At 52.1% G+C, this 20,979-nt stretch overlaps 2 protein-coding genes across 4 annotated transcripts in view; one reads left to right on the top strand and one right to left on the bottom strand.

The window, feature by feature from the left end:
• The window catches only part of LOC138822176 (F-box/WD repeat-containing protein 8-like), an 86,350-nt gene extending 84,333 nt beyond the window's left edge, over nt 1-2,017 (bottom strand). For all 3 annotated transcript variants that reach the window (XM_070014738.1, XM_070014736.1, XM_070014737.1), the window contains exon 1: nt 1,612-2,017. In XM_070014738.1, coding sequence (XP_069870839.1) covers nt 1,612-1,929 — 318 coding nt within the window. In that variant the 5' untranslated portion in view covers nt 1,930-2,017. The remainder of the gene's footprint in view (nt 1-1,611) is intronic.
• A 10,053-nt stretch (nt 2,018-12,070) lies between these two features.
• LOC138822171 (activator of apoptosis harakiri) lies at nt 12,071-12,346 on the top strand. Its single transcript, XM_070014726.1, has one exon. The coding sequence runs from the start codon at nt 12,071-12,073 to the stop codon at nt 12,344-12,346; it is 276 nt and encodes a 91-aa protein (XP_069870827.1).
• The last annotated feature ends 8,633 nt before the right edge of the window (nt 12,347-20,979 follow it).

The raw sequence follows: 20,979 nt of genomic DNA, 5'->3' as shown, positions 1-20,979 counted from the left end.
GTAAGGAGCTAATAAAACCTAACTCACTGGATTGTTAAACTAGAATCAAGTCACAATACAAGGCCAGAAACTCAGAAAGTTGGTTTAGGCTGGCCACCTATGATTCAACTTCAGTAATACTAACTACTCAGAAGCTGAGATCTGGAGGATCATAGTTCAAAGCCAGCTCAGAAGAAAAATCCCCAAATCTCTATCTCCAGAATAACCAGCAAAATGCCAGGTTGGAAGCTGGGTGGTGGTACTCATGTCTGTAATACTTGCTAGTCAGGAAGCTGAGATCTAAGAACAGTGATTCCATGCTAAGTCTCTGAGACTCATCTCTAACCTCAAAAAAAAAAAAAAAAAAATCCAGATGTGAAGCTATGGCTCCTGTGGTGGAGTGTCAGCCTTGAATGAAAAAAATTAATGGACAGTGCTCTGCATTCAGGCCCCAATACTGGTGGGTGGGCACTCACATGCACTGCACACATGCACACACACACACATTTAAAGAGAAGCTGGAGGGTTATGACTCAAATGGTAGAGGGCCAGCATACAGCCCAGAAAGTGTGTGGTCCTGAGTTCAAATCCCAGTACCACATAAAAAATAAAATAGCCAGGCACCTGTGGCTCATGCCTGTAATCCTAGCTACTCAGGAGGCTGAGCTCTGAGGATGGAGTGTCAAAGCCAGCCAGAGCAGAAAAGTCCCTGCAAGACTTTTATCGCCAGTAAACTACTCAAAAAAGCTGGATGTGGCACTGTGGCTCAAGTGGTAGAGTGCTATTCTTGAGCACAAAGAGGCTCAGGACAGTACCCAGGCCCTGAGTTCAAGCCACACAACTGGTATGCATAAATAAACAAATCCCAAACCCTACAAATTGCATACAATTAGCCATTATTCCCTGAGACAAATTTCTCTAACTTTCTCTCAAAGATTTATTCTGGACATTTTCTTTGCGCTTATGCAAAATCATGAAAGCCTACTGTCATGTCCCAATTCTTTATCTGGGAGCCATGGATGGGAATAAGGTGATATTAACTCCCCCAATTTGGGGACAGGGCCTCCAGCTTCCATCCAAGCCCCAAAAGATGAAAGCCTCTATCATAAGGATCGTTACCCAACGGATTCTTCCTCCTCTTTTTTTTCCCCTATTTTAATTTTTTTAACACATACAGAGTTAGGAAAATTAAACACAAACAAATCTACACAGAAAAGTGAAATTTAATTCTTTCCTCTTCGTTTCCTGGGGCGTCCTTTCCGAAGTCCATTTTTGTCTGGAGCAGGATTTCTCCATCTCCTTATTGACGGTCTGTCCTGTGCGGCACTGGAGAATCTTCGCGAACATCCCTCTACTCACTGAATGCCTGGTTACTCACAAGCCTGCGTCGCAACACCCCCAAAATGCGCGCAGACTTGGCTAAACCTGGGAGGGGGGAGGTGTCAAAGAACCTCAGGTTGAGAAACTGCTTCCAGGGGTATTCACACGTGCGTGCACACGCGCGCGCGCGCGCACACACACACAACCCACAGAGAAAGTTAACTTTCCCACTCATGGGCGGGTTCGCCCCAAAGGCGGAGGGGAGGATGGGGGGAGAGGGCCAGGCCTCAGCAGGCGGCGGCGGCCACTCACCAGGTCCCGGATGAGCTGGTCCACCAGCTGCTCCCCGCCCGCCGGGGCTTCGCGAACCGGAGGGGAGCGGGAACGGCTGGCCGCGTCCTGCCTGTCCCCCCGGCTGATTCTCGTCGCCGGGGGCCGCCCTGCGCCCTCCAGGAGACCCTGGGCCAGGGCCAGATACCCTGAGGCCTGCTCGCCGCGCCCGGGGTCCACCTCAGGCCGCCGCGGACGCCGCTCAGCAGCTTCGGGCCGCCGCCGCCTCCTCAGCGCCTGCGCCTGCGCCAGCTCCTCCTGCCAGCGCCGACGGAACTCTTCCAGACTGTGGTCGTCCATCGTCGTCGCTCCCGGGCCTGCGTGTCCTCCTCAACCCCGCCAGGTGCCACGGGACGGTCCCTCCGCAGGAAGTGTCCGCCGCGGCCGGAAGCCGTCTCTAGGTTCCGGAAGGGAGGCCACGCCCACTACCACGCCCCGTCGTGCTGCCCCCCCCTCGCCCCGTCGCAGCCCCTCGGGCCACGCCCCCTCGCGCTGCCAGGTCGCAGCTTCTCCCGGGCCACGCCCCCTCGCGCTGCCAGGTCGCCGCCCCTCCCGGGCCACGCCCCCTCGCGCTGCCTGGTCGCAGCCCCTCCCGGGCCACGCCCCCTCGCGCTGCCTGGTCGCAGCCCCTCCCGGGCCACGCCCCCTCGCGCCGCCCGGTCTCAGCCCCTCCCGGGCCACGCCCCCTCGCTCTGCCCTCTCCTTCCCCAGCCTCTCAAACCTTAGTTTTTAGCTTTTTAAATTCCTGTTTATTGCTGTGAGATAGCCTGTTACATTTACCATAGTCCATGTATTGATGAACGTTGAGGTTGAGTAATTTTTCTTCATTCAACAAACTTGCATCGATCGACTACTATAATCCAAGCATTGAGAGTTTAGGATTTAAGACTGCAAAAAATAAATTTTACATGTAAGTGAGAGGGGAGCAAATGAATACAAAATGAATACAAAAGTTTAAATCTGTGGGAGGTAAAAAGTGATTGTGGCAGCCGAGAAGTAGAAGGCCTCCCTAAGGAGCTGTATATAAACTATGAACTCAGGTAGCTATGGAAGATCAGGAGAGATTTCCAGAAGGAACTACAAGTCTAGGGACAGCAAGGTAAAAAAGAATGTACCTGTAATCCTAGCTATTTAGGAGCCTGAGTTCTGAAAATCACTGTTCAAAGCTAGGATGGAGAGGCAAGTTCCAGAGACTTTTATCTCCAACTAGTCACCAAAAAGCCAGAAGTAGAGCTGTGGCATAAGTGGTAGAGTGCCAGCCTTGAGTACAAAAAGTAAGGCACCCCAGGACCTGAGTTCAAGCCCCAGTCCTGGGAAAAAAATGAGTTGAAAAGAAGTATTAATTGCCCACCCTGATTTACTCATTACACATTGTATGTATGTATTGAATTTTCACATAATTGTGTCATTACCATGTGTCATTTTTAAAAAATGAAAGAAATGAGAGAATAATGCCCCTGGGCACCAATGGCCCATGCCTGTAATCCTAGCTACTCAGGAGGCTGAGATCTGAGGATCACAGTTCAAAGCCAGCCTGGGCAGGAAAGTCCGAGAGACCCTTATCTCCAATAAACCATTAAAAAACCATAAGTGGCACTGTGGCTCAAGTGATAGAGCACTCGCCTTGAGATGAAGAGTGCAGGGACAGCGCCCAGCCCAGAGTTCAAGCCCCACAACCGACCAAAAAAGAAGGGGGGCTTTGTTCCTACTTCTCTGTCTCTAAACCACTTTTCCTGTGTCTCTCCTCATTGAGTCTGTGCCCTTCCTCTCTTCTGCTCTCAGCTCAAACGTGAAGTCTTCTGACAGGCCACCCCTGACCTCTCCATCTAAGTTATGCATCCACACACAACATTCTCTGTCATGGAAATAGAAGAGACTTCAATGGGTAGATAATGTTATCTAGGGCTGGGAAGATGGCTCAATGGTAGATTGCTTGCCTTGCATGCATGAGGCCCTGGGTTTGATTCCTCAGCACCACATAAGCAAAAAAAAGCCGGAAGTGGCGCTGTGGCTCAAGTGGTAGAGCGCTAGCCTTGAGATGAAGAGCTGAGGGACAGTGCCCAGGCCCAGAGTTCAGGCCCCACAACCGTTATCTATTATTCATTTCTTTGTGTGTCTCCTCTACTAAAACACTCACTCGGTGAGGGGGGAAGCCATATTTTGTTCATCTTTGTATTCCCAGTTCCTCACACAGAGCCTGGCTTCTAGGATGTGCTCAATAAGTCTTTGTTGATTGGATGGATAGATGGATGGATGGATGGATGGATGAGTTGGTGGATGGATGGAGAGATGGATGGATGGGCAGATGGACGAATAGACAGCTGGACAATGGATGGATGGATTAATGATGGGGCTCAAAGAATAGGTGTTCAGGGATCCATTTCTATATTCAGTAGATGCTTGGTAAATATTTGTGTTGTTGCTAAGGCTACATGTAATAAAGATACTCTCACCTCATTCACATACATACAGAGAGAGAGAGAGAGAAAGCAGGAGAGAGAAAGATGAATTCATTGCTCTAAAAAGGAAATGCCATTACAGGCAAGAATTCTGATTTATTTCACTTTGCAATCAGCTGAAGAGATGAGTCTTCTTTCTTGTTTAAAAGAAAAAAATCACTGGGGGCACTTGGGTGTGCTGAGCACTTTGGAATTCTAATTATAGGTGACACACAAATGGAAAGAAAAATAGAAAATCAAACATTTTCACCAGTAACTTGGGATTTCTGTAGGTGCTGAATAGCAGCAAAGTACCTGTAGCCACTCAAAATTTCTTCAAGGCCCTTTATGGATATCATAGGGGTTGTTAAAAGGACAGGGTCAGGAACGGCTATAATGCACCTGAGTTCTTTGAAAACCTGCCAGCATCCTGAGTCTTAATGTCCATTCATCACAGGAGCCACCAAGGTGCTGGTGGCTCACTCCTGTCATCCTAGCTACTCAGGAGGCTGAGATCTGAGGATTGTGGCTCAAAGTCAGCCTGGACAGGAAAATCTGTGAGACTCTTTTTTGTTGTTTTTTATTGGGGGGGGGTCCAGTTGTGGGACCTGAACACTGGGCCTGGGTGCTGTCCCTCAGCTCTTCAGCTCAAGGCTAGCACTCTACCACTTGAGCCACAGCACCACTTCCGGCTTTTTTTCTCTTTTTGGTTATGTGGTGCTGAGGAATCCAGCCCAGGACCTCATGCATGCAAGGCAAGCACTCTACCACTGAGCCACCTTCCCAGCCCTGTGAGACTCTTATCTCCAATTTACCAACAGAAAACTGGAAGTGGAGGTGTGTTTCAAAGCAGAAAATCTCAAGGACAGTGCCCAGGCCCTGAGTTCAAGCTATACAACCACCACCAACAACAAAAATCGGATGGGATGCTAGGCCACATCTGTAGCCTACTGTTCTCAGGTAGTCCTTCCTTAGTCTCCAAACTCTTGCCAACTCACCCTTCAGTAAAGGATGATAGTAAATATTAAAGCTTGCAGGCCATATCATCTGTTACAGGTATCCAACTCTGCTGTTGTAAAAGATCAGGAAGATACATCAATAAATAGGTATGAATGTGTTCCAATAAAACTTTGTCTGCAAAAAGTAAAAAAAAAAAAAAAAAAAAAAAGAGGATCCTCAGACAGAAAATAAACACAAGAAAAGATGGTCACTGTCTCTACCCATTTGTTAGACAAAAGCAAATTAAAAATGGAGATGAGCTGGGTGCCAGTGTGGTAGCTCATGCCTGTCATCTAGCTACTCAGGAGGCTGAGAGCTGAGGATCGCAGTTCAAAGCCAGCTCAGGCAGGAAAATCTGTGAGACTTATCTCCAATTAACCAGCAAAGAGCCAGAAGTGGAGCTATATCTCAAGGGGCAGAGCACTAACCTTGAGTGATAAATCTAAGGGACAGTACCCAGGCCCTGGATTCAAGCCTCAGGACTGATACACACAGAAAGAAATTTAAAAAAAAAAAAAAGTGAGAGCGAGAGAGACAGAGAAAGACACACAGAGAGAGTCAGAGAGGGAGGAAAGAAGGAAGGGAGAGAGGGAGGGAAGGAAGGAAAGAAAGAAGGAAGGAAGGAAGGAAGGAAGGAAGGAAGGAAGGAAGGAAGGAAGGAAAATGAAAGAAAATAGAAACACCATGAGATGCGCCCATGCACCTATCAGGATGGCTAAAATAGAAACTCGTGACATCAGATGCTGGAGAGGAAGGGGAAACCGGGTCCCTCACACATTGTGCGTGGGAACCTAAAGCAGTTCAGCTACTCGGAAACCAGTTTGGCAGTGTCTTAGAAAATGAAACAAGTGATTACCATATGACCTAACCATCGTATTCCTAGGCATTTATCCCAGAAAAGTGAAAACTTATGTTCACACAAAACCCTGTAAACAAATGTTCATAGTAGCTTTCGTTTCTCCTAGTCCCAAACTGGAATCAACCCAGATATTCTTCAATGGATGAATGTTTCAACAAATGATGGTACATCCAGACCATGGGATCAGTAGCTCTACTGTGGTGGTAGGTAAAAGGAACCTAGAGACACACACACACACACACACACACACACACACACACACACACACACACACACACACACACACACACACACACACACACACACACACACACACACACACACACACACACACACACACACACACACACACACACACCTGTCACTGAAACCTGAATAAGATCAGCGAGTTGTATCAATATCCTGGTGATCTGGTGATGATGCTATTCTTTAAGAATCTATTATCTGAGCATGAACTCAGGATCTTATGCTTTCACAGGGCTTTTCTACTCAAGACTGGCATTATATACCACTTGAGCCACAGCTCCACTTCTTTATGGTGACTTTATGCTGGTTAGGTGGAGATTAAGACTCTCACAGATATGTCTGTCCAGTCTGACTTTGAATGACAAGCCATAGCTAGGGTTACAGGCATGAGCCACCAACCAATGTCCTGATAATATTTTTTAAAGAAAAACATACAGGTTTCAGCTTGCCAATTTCTTGTCTTCGGTGATCACGAGGTGGAGACCAGTGGCTTAGTGCTAGGGTTTGAACTCAGGGTATTGAGTTGGTTAAGTTGGAGTTCTACCATTAAACCACACCTTAAGCCCTATTTCTAGCCCTCTACCACTTGAGCCACAGCACCACTTCCCACTTTTTCTGAATAGTTCATTGGAGATAGTCTCACAGACTTTCCTGCTTAGGCTGGCTTTGAACCACAATCCTCAGATCTCAGCTCCCCGAATAGCTAGGATTACAGGTCTGAGCCACCAGTGCCCGGCTCCTCCAGTTCTTACTGTTTAACGCAAAGCCAAGCTCTGTTAGGAGGTAGAGTGCCAAGATGAAAGAGAAGGGTAGAAATGATGTCTTCCCTGGGGCATGTCTGTGCCTGATGCTCTTTCTCTGTCATATTCTGTTCCTTTTTTTCCTCTTTCCTTTTTTCCTCTTCCTTCCTTCCCGTTTCTTTCTTTTTTCCTTTCTTTCTCCCTCCTTTCTTCCTCTCTTCCTTCCTTCTTTTCTCTCCTTTCTCCCCCACCCTTTCTCTGTGCCAGGACTGGGGTTTGAACTCTAAGCCTAGCCTGGCAGTTATCTCTTAGCTTTTTCACTGGGTTAATGGGAGGTAAGGGTCTAACACTCTTTTCTGCCCAGGCTGGCTTTGAACCTCAATCATCATACCTTAGCCTGTTGGGTAGCTAGAATTACAGGTGTGAGCCACTGGCACCCAGCTGCCATTATTTTTTTCCTAATAAACTTTCCTATTACTGTTATTTCTGTTTGTGTCTTGCTTGAATTCTTTTCTTGCCAAACCGAGTTTATCTGGCTGCCCACTAACTTTTCTGGTAACCTGTTCGATGTGATTGATTGGGAAGTTGGGGCTTAAAGATGTCCTTTTTCTGACTGGGAGTCATGGAGAAGTTGTAACAGCACAAATGACAGTGGCGGCGGGGGGGGGGGGGAGTGAGAAAATTCTGTTATCTGGGCATTGGTAGAGGGTTTATCTGCATCCTTGAATTCTACCTATTGATACCAGTAATGCCCTTCAATTTCGACGGTGAGGAAATGTCGCTAGATATTGCCAAATGTCACCCAGGGAGTAAAACCATCCTCAGTGAACAAACCAGGGTCCTGGAGTAAATAACTAACCATGGACTGGCCAGGCTGTATGTGCAGTCTCCCCAGTCTGCCAAGTTCTTCTACCCAGTTGAAACCCATCTGGGCTCTCATCTGTAATCCCAAGGCCAGTGATTTGCTCAGCAGCCCTTAGTAAGGTGAGGCTCGCCTGAGCGAAGGACAATGTGTCTGAATTGTCACAGCAGGGACCCGAGTTTAATCACCCCTATCTCTGGTGACACCTAATCAAGGCATTCTCTCTAGGTCAGTGCGGTTTCCCCTTTTAGCCTGACGATCCAGGAGACTCTAATTGTGGGCTGGTTCATTTTCCTCCCCTGCTAGGCAAGTCTGTCAACCATGAGATCCTTTGGGAGGGTGTCCCCAGAGATGGGTTACCCCATCTTTTCAGGTATGGGAGTGTTAAGTAAGATAAAAGGGAGCGCTGAGAGATGTTCTGCTGTGGGATAAGTGGATGGATGGGATTTTCCTGGGACAATTGTGATAGGATTGGATGTTGAACTCACTGCAACCCAAATAGTCTTGTTTTTGCCCCTGGGTTTGGGGCCATGGTCCCTACTTTGTTCTTTAAGTGGATTCTTACGCTCCTCAGGCAGTCAGCAAAGACCACAATGAATAGTGATTGAGTGCTGACACTCTGGCTGAACACTTACTAGGCTTCCATAACCCAATGAAGCCGGCCCAGAGGATCACAATTCCCATTCCACAGATGGAAAAGTAGAGGTTCAGAAAGGTGAAAAATCTGCCCAGCACAGCAATGGCTCACTGGTCATGGTGCCACCATGACAACTCTACCTCTGATTCAAGAACTGTGGCTCATCCAACAGACTCTTGGCCTCAGATCAGACTTGGCATCCATACATGGTTTCAGGAAACACAGCTGCCTGGGAGAGGTAACAGCTGTTCATTCATTTACCACTCCACCAAGCCACATGAATTAAGCCAGCCTGAGGTAAGGCTCACCGGGTCTGGGTCCCAGGCCCTAGGATGGGTAATGATTGCTGTAATTAAAGGAAAGAAATAGTCAACCCTTTTCTAGCTCAAAACACTTGAGCATTGATTTCCAAAAGAGGGGAAGGGATGAATGATTCAGGGCAAGAACATCTGGGTATGCAAAGATGAGAGGTATAGAATATATAACAATTATCTAGAATATGTAATTGATGGTAACCATTCTATGTGCCTCATTTGCATGCTTGAAAGATGAATTAGGACTTTCCTTTTCTTTCTTTCACTCATTCACTCACAGAGTCTATATTTCAACAATTATTTACTAAGTTTCGTTATATGTAGCTCTAAGCTCCGGGAAAACTTTACAGGCTGGAAAATTTGCCTCATTTCTTCCTTCTAAGTGAGAGTTTACACTTCCTTACAACTGGCAGGAAACTTTTCCCTGAATGAATTTACAACAAACTATTTTCCAAAATAATCTAAAATTTCTTCACTCCCTCCCTCTCTGCCTCCCTCTCTCTTCCTCCTCCTCCTCCTTCTGACCGTATTGGAGTTTGAACTCAGGGACTTGAACGAGGCAGGTGCTCTACTGCTTAAACTACACCTCCAGCCCTCTTCTGCTTTAGCTGTTTTTCCAGTTGGATCTCCCACTTTTGCTGAGGCTACTTTTGGACTGGGATCTTCCTTCCTATGTCTCCTGGGGGTAGCTGGGATTACAGATTGTGTCAACATACCCAGTTTGCTTGTTTGTCAGGGGTGGGGGTGGTCTCACTAACTTTTTGTCTGGGCTTGCCTCAAACTAAGATCCTCCCAATCTGTCTCCTGAGTAGCTGGGATTACAGACTTCAACCACAATACTCCACACACACACACACACACACACACACACACACACACACACACACACACACACACACACACACACACACACACACACACACACACACACACACACACACACACACACACACACACACAGTATTTTAAGGCCATGGTCCCAGAGAATGAGTGTAAACCATGCCAGTGTGGACAATTTTAGGGACACTCTGTTTCAGTGCCCCCCCCTCAGCTAATCCTCTTTCTCTCCTGAATGCTGGGTCCCTAGGCCAAGAGTGAGCTTGCTCTCTCTGCTACAGAAAACATCGCTTCTGGGACAGGACCCAGCGCCACCTTTCAAGCCCAGCGCCCAGCATTTCAAGGGGGCAGGCTTCCAAACAGGGTAATAATCGTCCCATTAAAATTAATGTCCATGAAGTGAGCCGTTAAAAGCGTGCAGATTAAAAAAGGGGGGGGATTGGTGGTGGGGTTGTTCGATTTAAATCCAAAGGGCTTTTTAAATAGACACTGTATCTTCATTCTTGGAACAGTCCTCACTTGGGCAATGGCTCAGGCCCCTCTGCGAAGGCAAGGGAGGATTAAGGAGGTGAGTCCCCAGAGATGGGGAAATGCTTCTGGCCAGAAGCACAGGGAACCAAGGTCTATCCAGGGCCCACGGGTGCCAGGTGCTTGGCATACATTCTTTTATTTAGTCCCTGCCTCAATCCTGGGAGGAAGGTATTATTATTCCTAGATTACAGGGGGCAGTATAAAACCACGGTTAAGAGCTGAGCAGCTGCTGGCCCTCATTCACATCTAGGCTCCACTTGTTATTAACCCTGTTAGCTTGGGCAGGAGGCCTTACCCACCTGTGCCTCAGTTTCCCTCTGCTTGAAAATAGGATAGTACCAGTGCACATCCTCTTCCCCTTCTCCCTCCTCCCCCCCCCCAGCATAGAAAAGGCTGGGAGACTTTCTGTATGTGTAAATTCACAGGCAAGGTTTGCTCCCATCTCTGACATACAAGGGTTTCCCTGAGTGTTGGCTAGAATTTGTGTAGAGGAACTGGGACTGGGCCAATATCACAGAGCCCAGCTGCCATCTGAGCCCTCACCAAACTGCAACAACCCAAGGGGAATGGGGGGGGGTCTTCTTGCTTGTAAATACAGACAACCAGTAAAGTTCTTGATCTGGAAGCAGCTTTTCCCAGGGACTGAAGGACTCACCTGGTCTTGGCTGTATTGGGAGGCTGAGAAGGCCAGAATGGAAACTTGGATCTGTCTCTACTTCACAGGCTTGGAGCTGCTCCAGGTTGTCCTGAAAAATCCCTGAAGATTCAAGACTGGCACCGATCCCCCTCCCCCTCCCCCCACTGTCCCCCAAGAACCCAGAGGGCCTGTCACCATCAGCACCCTTCCCAACAGCCACAACTTCCAGTCTGGAAAGGAAGTCGGGAGCCATTGGGGGGGTGCTGGGGGAGGAGGGATGCTCAGTCCCCACGTCCCCTCCTCCGCGCTGGCCCCCCGGGGTCTTCGATGCGCTTTAAATCAGGATCTCCTCTCTCCACTATAACCCTAGGCGCGAAAAACAGTCCTAAAGAAAGCAGGGTCAAACAAGTTTTTTGGTGTTTTTTTTTCTTTTTTCCTAGAAAGCCCCCCCCCCCCCCCAGTGAGGATCTTTTCATGTGTATCCACGTCCTACTCCAGGTCAGGACTAGAACTCCCAACCTCTCCCTACCCCGCCTTAGGGTCAGCCCAGAAGTGTGTGTGTATATGTGTGTGTGTGGGGGGAACACGAGTGTGTCCTGCGTGCAAAGCCAACAGGTGCTCAGCCCGCCCCAGAGAGAAGCAGAGCTGACCGGCACGGGGCCCTTCCCTACCGTTTCCAACCCACCCACCTTCCCCACCCCACCCCAAACCCAACCAAGCAAACCGAATTCCAGATCAGCTTCATCTCCCCCCTCCCCTCCCTCCTCCTCCCCGCCCCCCAGCCCCCAACAAACGGCAAACACGAGCTTGGCATTCCTCACCGAACCCCAAACTGGAGCTCAGTTGGGGGGTGTGGGGGGGATGGGTGGGAAGGAGAGGAGAAAAAGCCCTCTCCTCCTCCTCACCCCGGGGTCTCCACGGGGGGGGGTCCTCGCGATCCCCCCCCTACCCCAGGCCTGGGCCTCGCGGGCGCCGGCTCCGCTTCCACCGTTGCCGCCGCCGCCGCCGGCGCCTCGAGGGTTAAAAGTTACCTCTCGGTTTCTTCTGCCCGCAGCCACCCCCCCCCCGGGGCCGGATGATGTAACCCCCCTCCCCGCGCCCTCCCCGCCCCCTCCACCATGTGACACTTTAATTAATAATAGCGCCGTCAGCACAACAAACGCACAACACAAGGAGAAACTTGGTGTCCAGGGGAGGCCTCCCCCCCGGCGGCGGCGGCGGAGCGCGGGGCGCGGGGCGCACAGGCCGGCGGAGGGGAAGCGGGGCGCAGGGGCCCGGCCGCAGCCCGCGCGGGGAGGGAGGGAGGGAGGGAGCAGGGCCTCGCCCGCCTCGCCCGCCGTCATGTGTCCGTGCCCGCTGCACCGCGGCCGCGGGCCCCCGGCCGTGTGCGCCTGCAGCGCCGGCCGCCTGGGGCTGCGATCGTCGGCCGCGCAGCTCACGGCCGCGCGGCTCAAGGCGCTGGGCGACGAGCTGCACCAGCGCACGGTGCGGCGGCGGCGCGCGCGGAGCCGGGGCCCGCGGCCGCCCCGCGCGCTCCCCCGCTGCTGGCCCTGGCTGTGCGCGGCCGCGCAGGTGGCGGCGCTGGCGGCCTGGCTGCTCGGCAGGCGCAACTTGTAGGAACGCGGGGCTGCTTGGAGGCGCCGGAGCCGAGACCCAGCCGCGCGGAGCAACAGGTACGCGGGCGGGCGGGCGGGCGGGCCGGGCGGAGGGCGGTGGAGGGGAGCGCGGGAGAACCCCGAGACACCGGGCGCGGGCGGGCCCGACCGGCGCCAGTCTGGCCTTCTCCTCCTCCCTGAGTCTCTCGTCTCGGCCGTCAAGTGTACCCCCCACCCATCCCCTACCCGTCCCCCCCTTCTTCCTCACAAGTGGCACTTCTACCGTTCCTCCCTGCTTCCTCTTCCTCCTTCTCCTCCTTTTCCTCTCTTCTTCCTCTCCCTCCTCTTCCCCTTCTTCTTCCTCCTCCTCTTCCTTCTCCTTTTCCTCTCTTCTTCCTCTTCCTCCTCTCCCTCCTCCTCTTCCCCTTCCTCCTCCTCCTTGTTCTCGTCCTCCTTCTTCTCCTTCCTCTTCCTCCACACTTCTCTTCCTCTCTTCCTCTTCCTCCACCCCTCTCGTTCTCTTCTTCCTTTTCTCCACCCTTCTTCCTCTTCTCTTCCTCCTCTTCTTCCCCTTCTTCCCCTTCCTCCTCTTCTTTCCCTCCTCTTCCTCCTCCTCCTTCCTTTTCCTCCACACTCATCCTCTCTCTCCACTCCTCTTCTCTTCTTCCTTTTCTCCACCCTTCTCCCTCTCCTCCTCCTCTTCTATTTTTCTCTTCCTCCTCCACTTCGTTCCTTTTCCTCTTCCTCTCCTCTCTTCCTCTTCCTTCACCCTTCTCTTCATCTTTTCTTCCCCCTCCTCTTCTCTTCATCTCTTCTTCCTGTCTTCTCTTCCTCTTCCTCCCCTCTTCTTTCTCCTCCTTCCTTTTCTTCCTCCTCCCCTCTTCCTCTTCCCCCTCCTTATTCTCTTCCTCTTCCTCCTTTCCTCCTCTTCCTACCTTCCTTTTCCTTCTCTTCCTCCTCTTCCTTTCCTCTTCGTATCTTCTCTTCCTCTTCCTTCCCTCTTCTTTCTCTGCCTCCTTCCTTTTCTTCTTCCTCCTCCTCCCCCACTTCCTCCTCCCTTCTTCTTCTTCTTCCTCCTTCTTCCTTCTTCTTCTTCTTCTTCTTCTTCTTCTTCTTCTTCTTCTTCTTCTTCTTCTTCTTCTCCTCCTCCTCCTCCCTCCTCCTCTTCCTCCTCTTCCTCCTCCTCCTCCCCACCCTCCTCCTCCTCCTCTTCCTCCTCTTCTCCTTCCTCCTCTTCAGGGACTCTTGCCACGCTCTCCAGAACAGCCCTCTGGAAGGACTTCCACCTCCATCCTCCCCACCAGCCTCCCACCTAAACTACCAAGCGAAGTTAAACGTGTCCGGGAGAAGGAGGCAGAAGCCAGGCCGAATCATTACGAGGCATCGCCGCCCTCCGGCCTCTGCTCCCCGCCCCCTTCTTCCCACGCCCTTACCCCCAGGGCTGTTCTCCAGCGTTCTGTCCCTTCCCCTCCATCTCGGCCGCGGAAGCTCTCCGGGTGGAGGATTCCGGCGTCCCTTCCCCCCTGCCCTCCGTGCACTCCACGGGTTTCCTCTGCGCGCTCAGCTCCGAGGCTCCCTCTGCGGAGAGGTCCCGGCGAGGTCCGGCGTGGCGGGGCTCGGCCGCCTGTCCGCCCCGCGCCGGGCGTGCGGCTCTGGCGGGAACTCTGGGGACGCCCCGGTGAGCAGCTCGCGGCGCGCTCCGTCGGAGGCCGGGCCTGCGCGCGCGCCTTTGGAGCGCTGGCCGCACGCCGGGCGCCGGGCGGCGCGCGGGGCGCTCGGGGTCAGGAAAGGGCGCTCGGGGCGGGCGCGCGCGCGGGCGGGAGCGGGGGGGCCGGGCTGCCTGGCGCAGGGCGGGCGGCCTGGCGGGGATGCCCGGGTCCCCCCCCCCCCCGAGCCCGGAGCTCCGCCGAGCCCCGACACCTCGGGAAGCGGGACGCGGCGCCCGCGGGGCGCGGCCCGAGCGTCTGCGCCCCCCCGCCCCCCGGGGAGAGGCGGCAGCCGGCGCGTGGGGGGCGGCGGCGCCCGGGGAGCTGCGGGGGTGAGCGGGGTGTGAGCCGGGCGCGCGGGCGACAGATGTCGCGTGGGCCCGCGCGGCCCGGGCGCTGCTGGGGGGGGCGCTTTGGGGAGGGGGGACCTGGGGGGTCCCATCCGGTCCTCCCATCTCCTGTCCCCTTATCCCCCAGTCGTGGCCAAAGGGGCTGAAGGATCGAAGGGCCGTGGAGTCCCGGGGAGGAGATATTGGGGAGTGTGGGGTGAGCGTGGAAGCCAAGCCTTGGGCCGCGGAAAGAAGGGGGGGGGGGAGAAGCGAGGGATGGGGGAGGGGGTCGCGCTGGAAAGGGACCTTGGAGAAACTGCCTGCAGAGCTAGGCGCTAGAAAGGAAATGAGAGGAAAGGAGAGAAATCTGGGAGCCACGAGGAAGATCTTGGGGTACGGGCAGGACCGCAGAAGCGCTCCGCTCCTGGCGACAGACAGGATGGGGTGTCTGGGCCCCCCCATCCAGGCGGCAAGGGCCAGGGCGGGACTTGGTGTCTGTGCCGGGGGTGCCTGGAAGACAAGGCCTCTGCGCCCCGGACTCTGGCGAGAAGTTGGGAAACTGGGGTGCGAGGCTCAGGACGGGGTGACGGGGAGTGACCTTGGCGGCAGGGACTGGTGTATACAATCTAGCCCCCTCCCCCGTTTCCCCGGCCGGTTTCTCTGGTCAGTTGTGTGCACTGTTCTGGGGACTTTACCCAACCCAGCCCATGGGGTGCCCTCCCGCCGATTTCGAGGTCCCCACCACCCAGAGTTCTCAAGCCTGGGGCTTCCTGACCCCAGAATGCCTCCCCCTCACCCCCTTTCTCCAGCGCGGTCCCCCTCGTTCCCTCTCTCCCCTGCACTCGGGGTTGATGACACGATTTCCCCTTTGGGGGTGCTCCTGCCCCCTGTGTTCCCCAAGTCGGGGCTCCCTGTCAGGCTCCTGCAGGCCTGACTTGGGGGCGCCTAGCAGCTCTGCTCTACCTCGTGTTTATGGCTTCATCTGGGCACCTCACCGCCCCCCAACTCCAGAAGGCAGGCAGGAGAGAAGGGCAGACCACGGAAAAGTGTGTTAGGGGGGCTCCGCTGGGTGCAGGGTGCTCCACACTTTCCGGGGGGGGGGGATGGGATTGCTCCGGTGTCTCTAGGGAGGCTGGGTCCCCTCGGACATGTCCAGGGTGAGCTTAGCTATATGCAGGACTGGCAGCTCCAACCATGTTGTTGTCGGAAGTCATTATTCTAAAAAAATAAAAGAACTCCAAGCCGGAGACTCAGTTTTCCCTTACATAAAATGGGGACAATGACCATAGGAAGTAACTGCGAGGTGCGGCTTACCCTGTGCCTGAGAAGGGGGCAAAGCTGAGGGAGCTCGCGTGACCGTGTTCCTGAGGCAGTTAACCTTCTACCACAGCCAGGGCTGGCAATCCCACGCCGCTCCTTCCCGGCTGCCCACCTGCGGAGTGAGTGCCAGGCAGGTTAGCCTGGCTGAACTTGAGGTTAGGGATCCGAAGAAACTGATTTAAGGGCACAGCCATGGGCTGGGGAAGGGGGTTCAGTGGTACGAGCAGGAGCGGGGGAGGCCCTGGTTCAAGTGGAGGGGGGTGGAATATGTTCAGCATTTGGGGCTCTGTGAGCTGCAGGAGAAAGCAAAATTCCCCCCCCCATCTGGTTCTCAGGACCCTCCATTGTGAGAATTTAGGGCCATTCTTATATTTTAAAAGGGGAAACTGAGTCATCCCAAAATCAGAACTGGCATCCTTTCTAGCCCTGAGGATAGGAAGCATTCCATTCCCACTCCACACCCCTTCCTACCCCCCTCCCCCCCGTCAGGATTTGGGAGATGCAAGAATGGGGAGGGGGGAAGATTTGTGGTAGCCTGCCCAGGTGGTGGGGGCTGGGGGTGTATAATAAATTCTTGCACTCCTGAGCTTCCCTTTCAAACACTGCCTGGGGGAAGGGGCAGGGTTGGTAACCAGTCACAGCTCCAAGATACCAGAGGGGAACAAAAGAGGCTTTATAGCTATCCCAGGCAGTTGGAGACGTGGGGAGGGAGGAGGGAGGAGGGTGACCTGGGAGGGGGTGGGGGAAGAGAGAAAATGGAGCCGTGGAATCTCTCTGGGCCAGGGGGCCAGAGGGCCAGAGGTGGGAGGGGACCTTCCTTGGAAGCTGGAGGAGAGAAAGGGGGATGCTGTACACTCCCCCCCCCCCAGAGGACAGGCGGTCAGCATAAGGAAGATAATGGACCAGCAGGAGTCTGCTTTAATGAATTAATGACAGGCTGGCCCACCAGCCCGGCTTGCTAACTGGTTCTTGGTAGGTACTTGGGGGATTCAGTGGTTAAACCTGGAGGTGCATCTCCTCCTCCCCCTGTCCCCTCCCCTCCAGGCTGCCCTTCCAGCCTGCTGCACTCGGCCAGGCTTGCTGCAGAGCCCAACTTCAGCTTGGCAAGGGAGGGAGGCGGACAGCTGCTAGGGAGGAACTCTGGGAAGCAGCCTTCTGACACATGGCCTCTGTCTGGAGACATCTCTCCTCTAGTGTGTGTGTGTGTGTGTGTGTGTGTGTGTGTGAGAGAGAGAGAGAGAGAGAGAGAGAGAGAGAGAGAGAGAGAGAGAGAGGCTACAAGTGCTCAAGTCGCTGAGCTCTGTGTGCAGGAACAGCTTCATGGAGAGATAATTGTGTCCTAGAGAACCAGGCGCTGGTAGCTCACGCCTGTAATCCCAGCTACTCAAGAAATCGAGATCTGCCGGGCGCTGGAGGCTCTCGCCTGTAATCCTAGCTACTCAGGAGGCTGAGATCTGAGGATCGCGGTTCAAAGCCAGCCCGGGCAGGAGAGACCGTGAGACTCCTATCTCCAATAAACCACCAGAAAACCGGAAGTGGCGCTGTAGCTCAAGTGGTAGAGTGGCTCGCCTTGAGCTGAAGAGCTGAGGGACAGCACCCAGGCCCAGAGTTCAAGCCCCACGACCGACCAAAAAAAACCAAACAAACAAAAGAAGTCAAGATCTGAGGATAGTGGTTTAAAGCCAGCCCAGGCAGGAAAGTCCATGAGACCCTTATCTCCAATAAACTACAAAAAAAACAAAACAAAACTGCAAGTGGAACTGTGGCTCAAAGTGGTAAAGCACCAGCCTTCAGCAAAAGAGCTCAGGGAATGAGCCCAGGCCCTGAATTCAAGTCCCAGGACTGATTAAAAAAAAAAAAATCCCAGAGACTGGTCAGGAAGATCTGGGGATCACATTGCCAGCCCTATTTTTTGCTGGTTAATTTGGAACTGAAGTCTCTTACAGACTTTTCTGCCTGGGCTGGCTTTAAACCATGGTCCTCTACATCTCAGCCTCCCGGGTGGCTAGGATTACAGGTGTGATCAATGGGTGCCTGGCTCTTGAATTTACCTGCTAATATCCGGTTATTATTAATAATACCCCATATGTCAGCTATTCATTGTTGAGTGCTACTCTGTGGAAGGTGCTGTAGATACCGGAAGGGCCAACAAAAGTCTTTGCTGTTGGAGAACCTGTATTTTACTGAGAAGAGAACCCCAGGATGAACGAAGGATTAATCACAGCTTGTTCTGGTTACTATACTTTACTCTGTGAGGAATTACTCCAAAACTTTCTGTGGTATTGGGGATTGAACTCAGGGCTTTGAACTGTACCACTTGAGCTATGCTCTCGTTTTGAATGATTTCAAACCATAGTGGCTTCAGACAACTATTTCATTAATGCATACTGTGGGTTGGGCATCTGGTCAGGGCATAGTGGAGGTTGTGGGACTGGGGCTCTGGCTGAGGGTCTGACTTTGATGCGGGAAACATCCTTCAGAGCCTCCTCTTGTAGTTTGGGCTTCCTTACAGCATGGCATCCCTGGGACTGGATTCTGACATGGTGATTCACAGCTCTGAGCAAGTGACCTGGGAACCCAGTAGAAGCCGCATGGCCTTCCTGAGCCAGCTTTTGTAACAGCAAGTCACCAACCAGCCCAGATTCCAGGGGGACAAATTAGATGCCACCCCAAGGTGCTAGAAGATCATAGGAGATAGCCCTTGGTGGCCCTATTCCCTGGTGACTTGCTTGTCATTTGGTGCCTAAGTATGTACTAGAAACCTGTTAGTTTTCAGCCTTGCTGGACACTCAGTGTCTGAGCAGCAATGGGTTCAGTGCTAACTGCGATGAATGCAGTATTTGACGGTGTTTGGCTAATTTAACTTAGCACAGAGATCATTTGAGAAAGGCTAATAGCATGCACATAGATAATGTGCAGAGTGCCTGTTTGCAGTGCAAAATGGCCAGAGAAGGCCATTTTGGCAAAAGGGCCCACATCTAAATATGTATTATTATTTCTTCTTCTTCTTCCTCCTCCTCCTCCTCCTCCTCCTCCTCCTCCTCCTCCTCCTCCTCCTCCTCCTCCTCTGTGTGCAAGGTGGGGAGTATGAGGGGGTCCTGGGGCTTGAACTCAGTGCCTGGGTGTTATCCTTGAGCGTTTGCTCAAGACTAGTTAGTGCTCTACCACTTGACCAATCTTTACTGCTGACTTTGGGTGGTTAACTGGAGATAATAGTCTCTCAGACTTTACTGCCTGGGCTTGGTTTGAACTGTGATCTTTAGATCTCACTCCTGAGTAGCAGGAACTATAGGGCTTTGGGACTGACTTTTCTCACACCCCAGGAAGGGAAGCAGGCTGAGGGCTGGCGTGCAGGGGCCTTCATTTTTCCATTTTCCTCTATTGAGTATCACTTCTGTGAATAACAAGAGCAAAAGAGGTTGGGTTTTTTTTTCCACATTAAAAATGGGGTCTCTTAGCCGGGCGCTGGTGGCTCACGCCTGTAATCCTAGTTACTAAGGAGGCTGAGATCTGAGGATCAAGGTGCAAAGCCAGCCCGGCCAGGAAAGTCCCAGGAGACTCTTATCGCCAATAAACTACCAAAAAAGAAGAAGAAGACGAAGAAGAAACTGGAAGTAGAGCTGTGTCTCAAGTGATACAGCTCTAGCCTTGAGCAAAAGCAGCTCAGGGACAGTGCCCAGACCCACAGTTCAAGCCCTAGGACCAACACCGAAACAACAACTACAACAAAAACTACATACACACCTGCTAAAAAAAATATTAAAAATTATGGAGAAGTATATAAAAACCGATGGTGCTCTATAATTCTGTCCCCATCCCCCAGAACATAACAATAGCAACATTAGTAACAAATGCACACCTAACCATGTGTCAGGGCTGCTACATGACCTGCCTGTGGAAATACATCTTGTCCTTCTCTCAGCAATAGAGTGGCACTGTTACTCCTTCTTTCCAAAGAAACCAAAGCCCAGAGAGGCTGAATACCTAACCCAAAGTCACACAGCTTTTAAGCACTTGAATCAGAATTCCAATTTTGGCATGTAGCTTTGGAGTCTGCACTTGTAACCATGCATACTACATATCTTGTCTCTGCCTAAAAATATCATCTGCTGGTATTATCTATCTTTCATGTATCATCTATCCATTATCAATGCATTCATCTGTCATCTGAATTTATCGAGTCTACCTATCCAGTCGATCTACCTACCTGCCTACCTAAAATCTACATCTATCATCCATTATCTCTATCTTCAATCCATTCATCACCTATCATTCATATCTATTTACTGTCTGTTATCTATCATCAAACCATCCACCCACCCATCATCTGAATTTATCTAAATTTTACCATCCATCCATCATTAATATCTATCATCCATTCATCCAACCATCCATCATATCTATCCATCCATCCATCTATCCGTCCATCATTTATCTATTTGCTGGTAACAGTTTGAACTAAGAGCCTTGTGCTCACTCAGTTTGCTTGCTCATGGTGGGTGCTCTACCATTCGAGCCATACTTCCAGTTCTGCTTTTTGCTGGGCTGTCTTAGAGATGGATTCTCATGGACTGTCTTGCTCCCTCTGGCTTCTGTGATTCTCTAGATCTCAGGATCAGTAATCAGCTAGTATTACAAGTAAGATTCCATTGGTATCTGGCTTAAGTGTGGCTCAAACTAATGCAGCTGGGTTCTCCACCAAAGAAAATTTGTGGCCAGAGACTAACGAGGCAAGATTTTTATTTTAGTTGATTTTAGGGCTTGTGAATAACAGAATGGAGTGTGTTTCTCAATTATTGAATGAGGACTCTGTCAGTATTCTTTCGCAGCAGAGGCAGCCCCAGGGCGGTGCAGGAGGCTGCCAGATACTGACAACAGGAACCAATGTGTCCGTGACTCATCTTTTTCGTGAAGTCAGAGGTTAGTGTCCCAGCTAGAGGCAGGGGGTGTCCTCAGGCTGAGTCACCAGAGGATAGTTTATTGCAGGTGCCAGGACAGAGGTGTAAGCAGAGTCAGGGCAGGGACTATGGGCAGGGAGCAGGGGCGGGGGGGGGGGGGGGGGGGGGGGGGGGGGGGGGAAGGAGGCTGGGGTGGGGGTGGGGGGCAATCCGTGAGCAGCAGGAAGACAGACAGGAAGTAAGTATTCAGGATCTTGCTTTCCATTGGCCAAACCCAACAGGAAGCTGGAGGCCAGAGGACTCAGGTGGCTTTTACTAGTTAGATCCTGGTCTTTTTCAAGCAGGAAGTAATAAAGTAACTTCTCTCCCACCTTCTCTCTCACACTTTGTTCTTATATGACC

The sequence above is a fragment of the Dipodomys merriami genome, unplaced genomic scaffold (genome assembly GCF_024711535.1).
Source record: "Dipodomys merriami isolate MVZ:Mamm:240054 unplaced genomic scaffold, mDipMer1.0.p SCAF_995, whole genome shotgun sequence".
In the NCBI taxonomy this organism is placed as follows: domain Eukaryota; kingdom Metazoa; phylum Chordata; class Mammalia; order Rodentia; family Heteromyidae; genus Dipodomys; species Dipodomys merriami.
This window is presented reverse-complemented; position numbering and strand designations above follow the sequence as displayed.

Excerpts from the sequence above, each read along its gene's own strand:
- LOC138822171 (XM_070014726.1), top strand. The coding sequence starts at position 12,071 with ATGTGTCCGTGCCCGCTGCACCGCGGCCGCGGGCCCCCGGCCGTGTGC.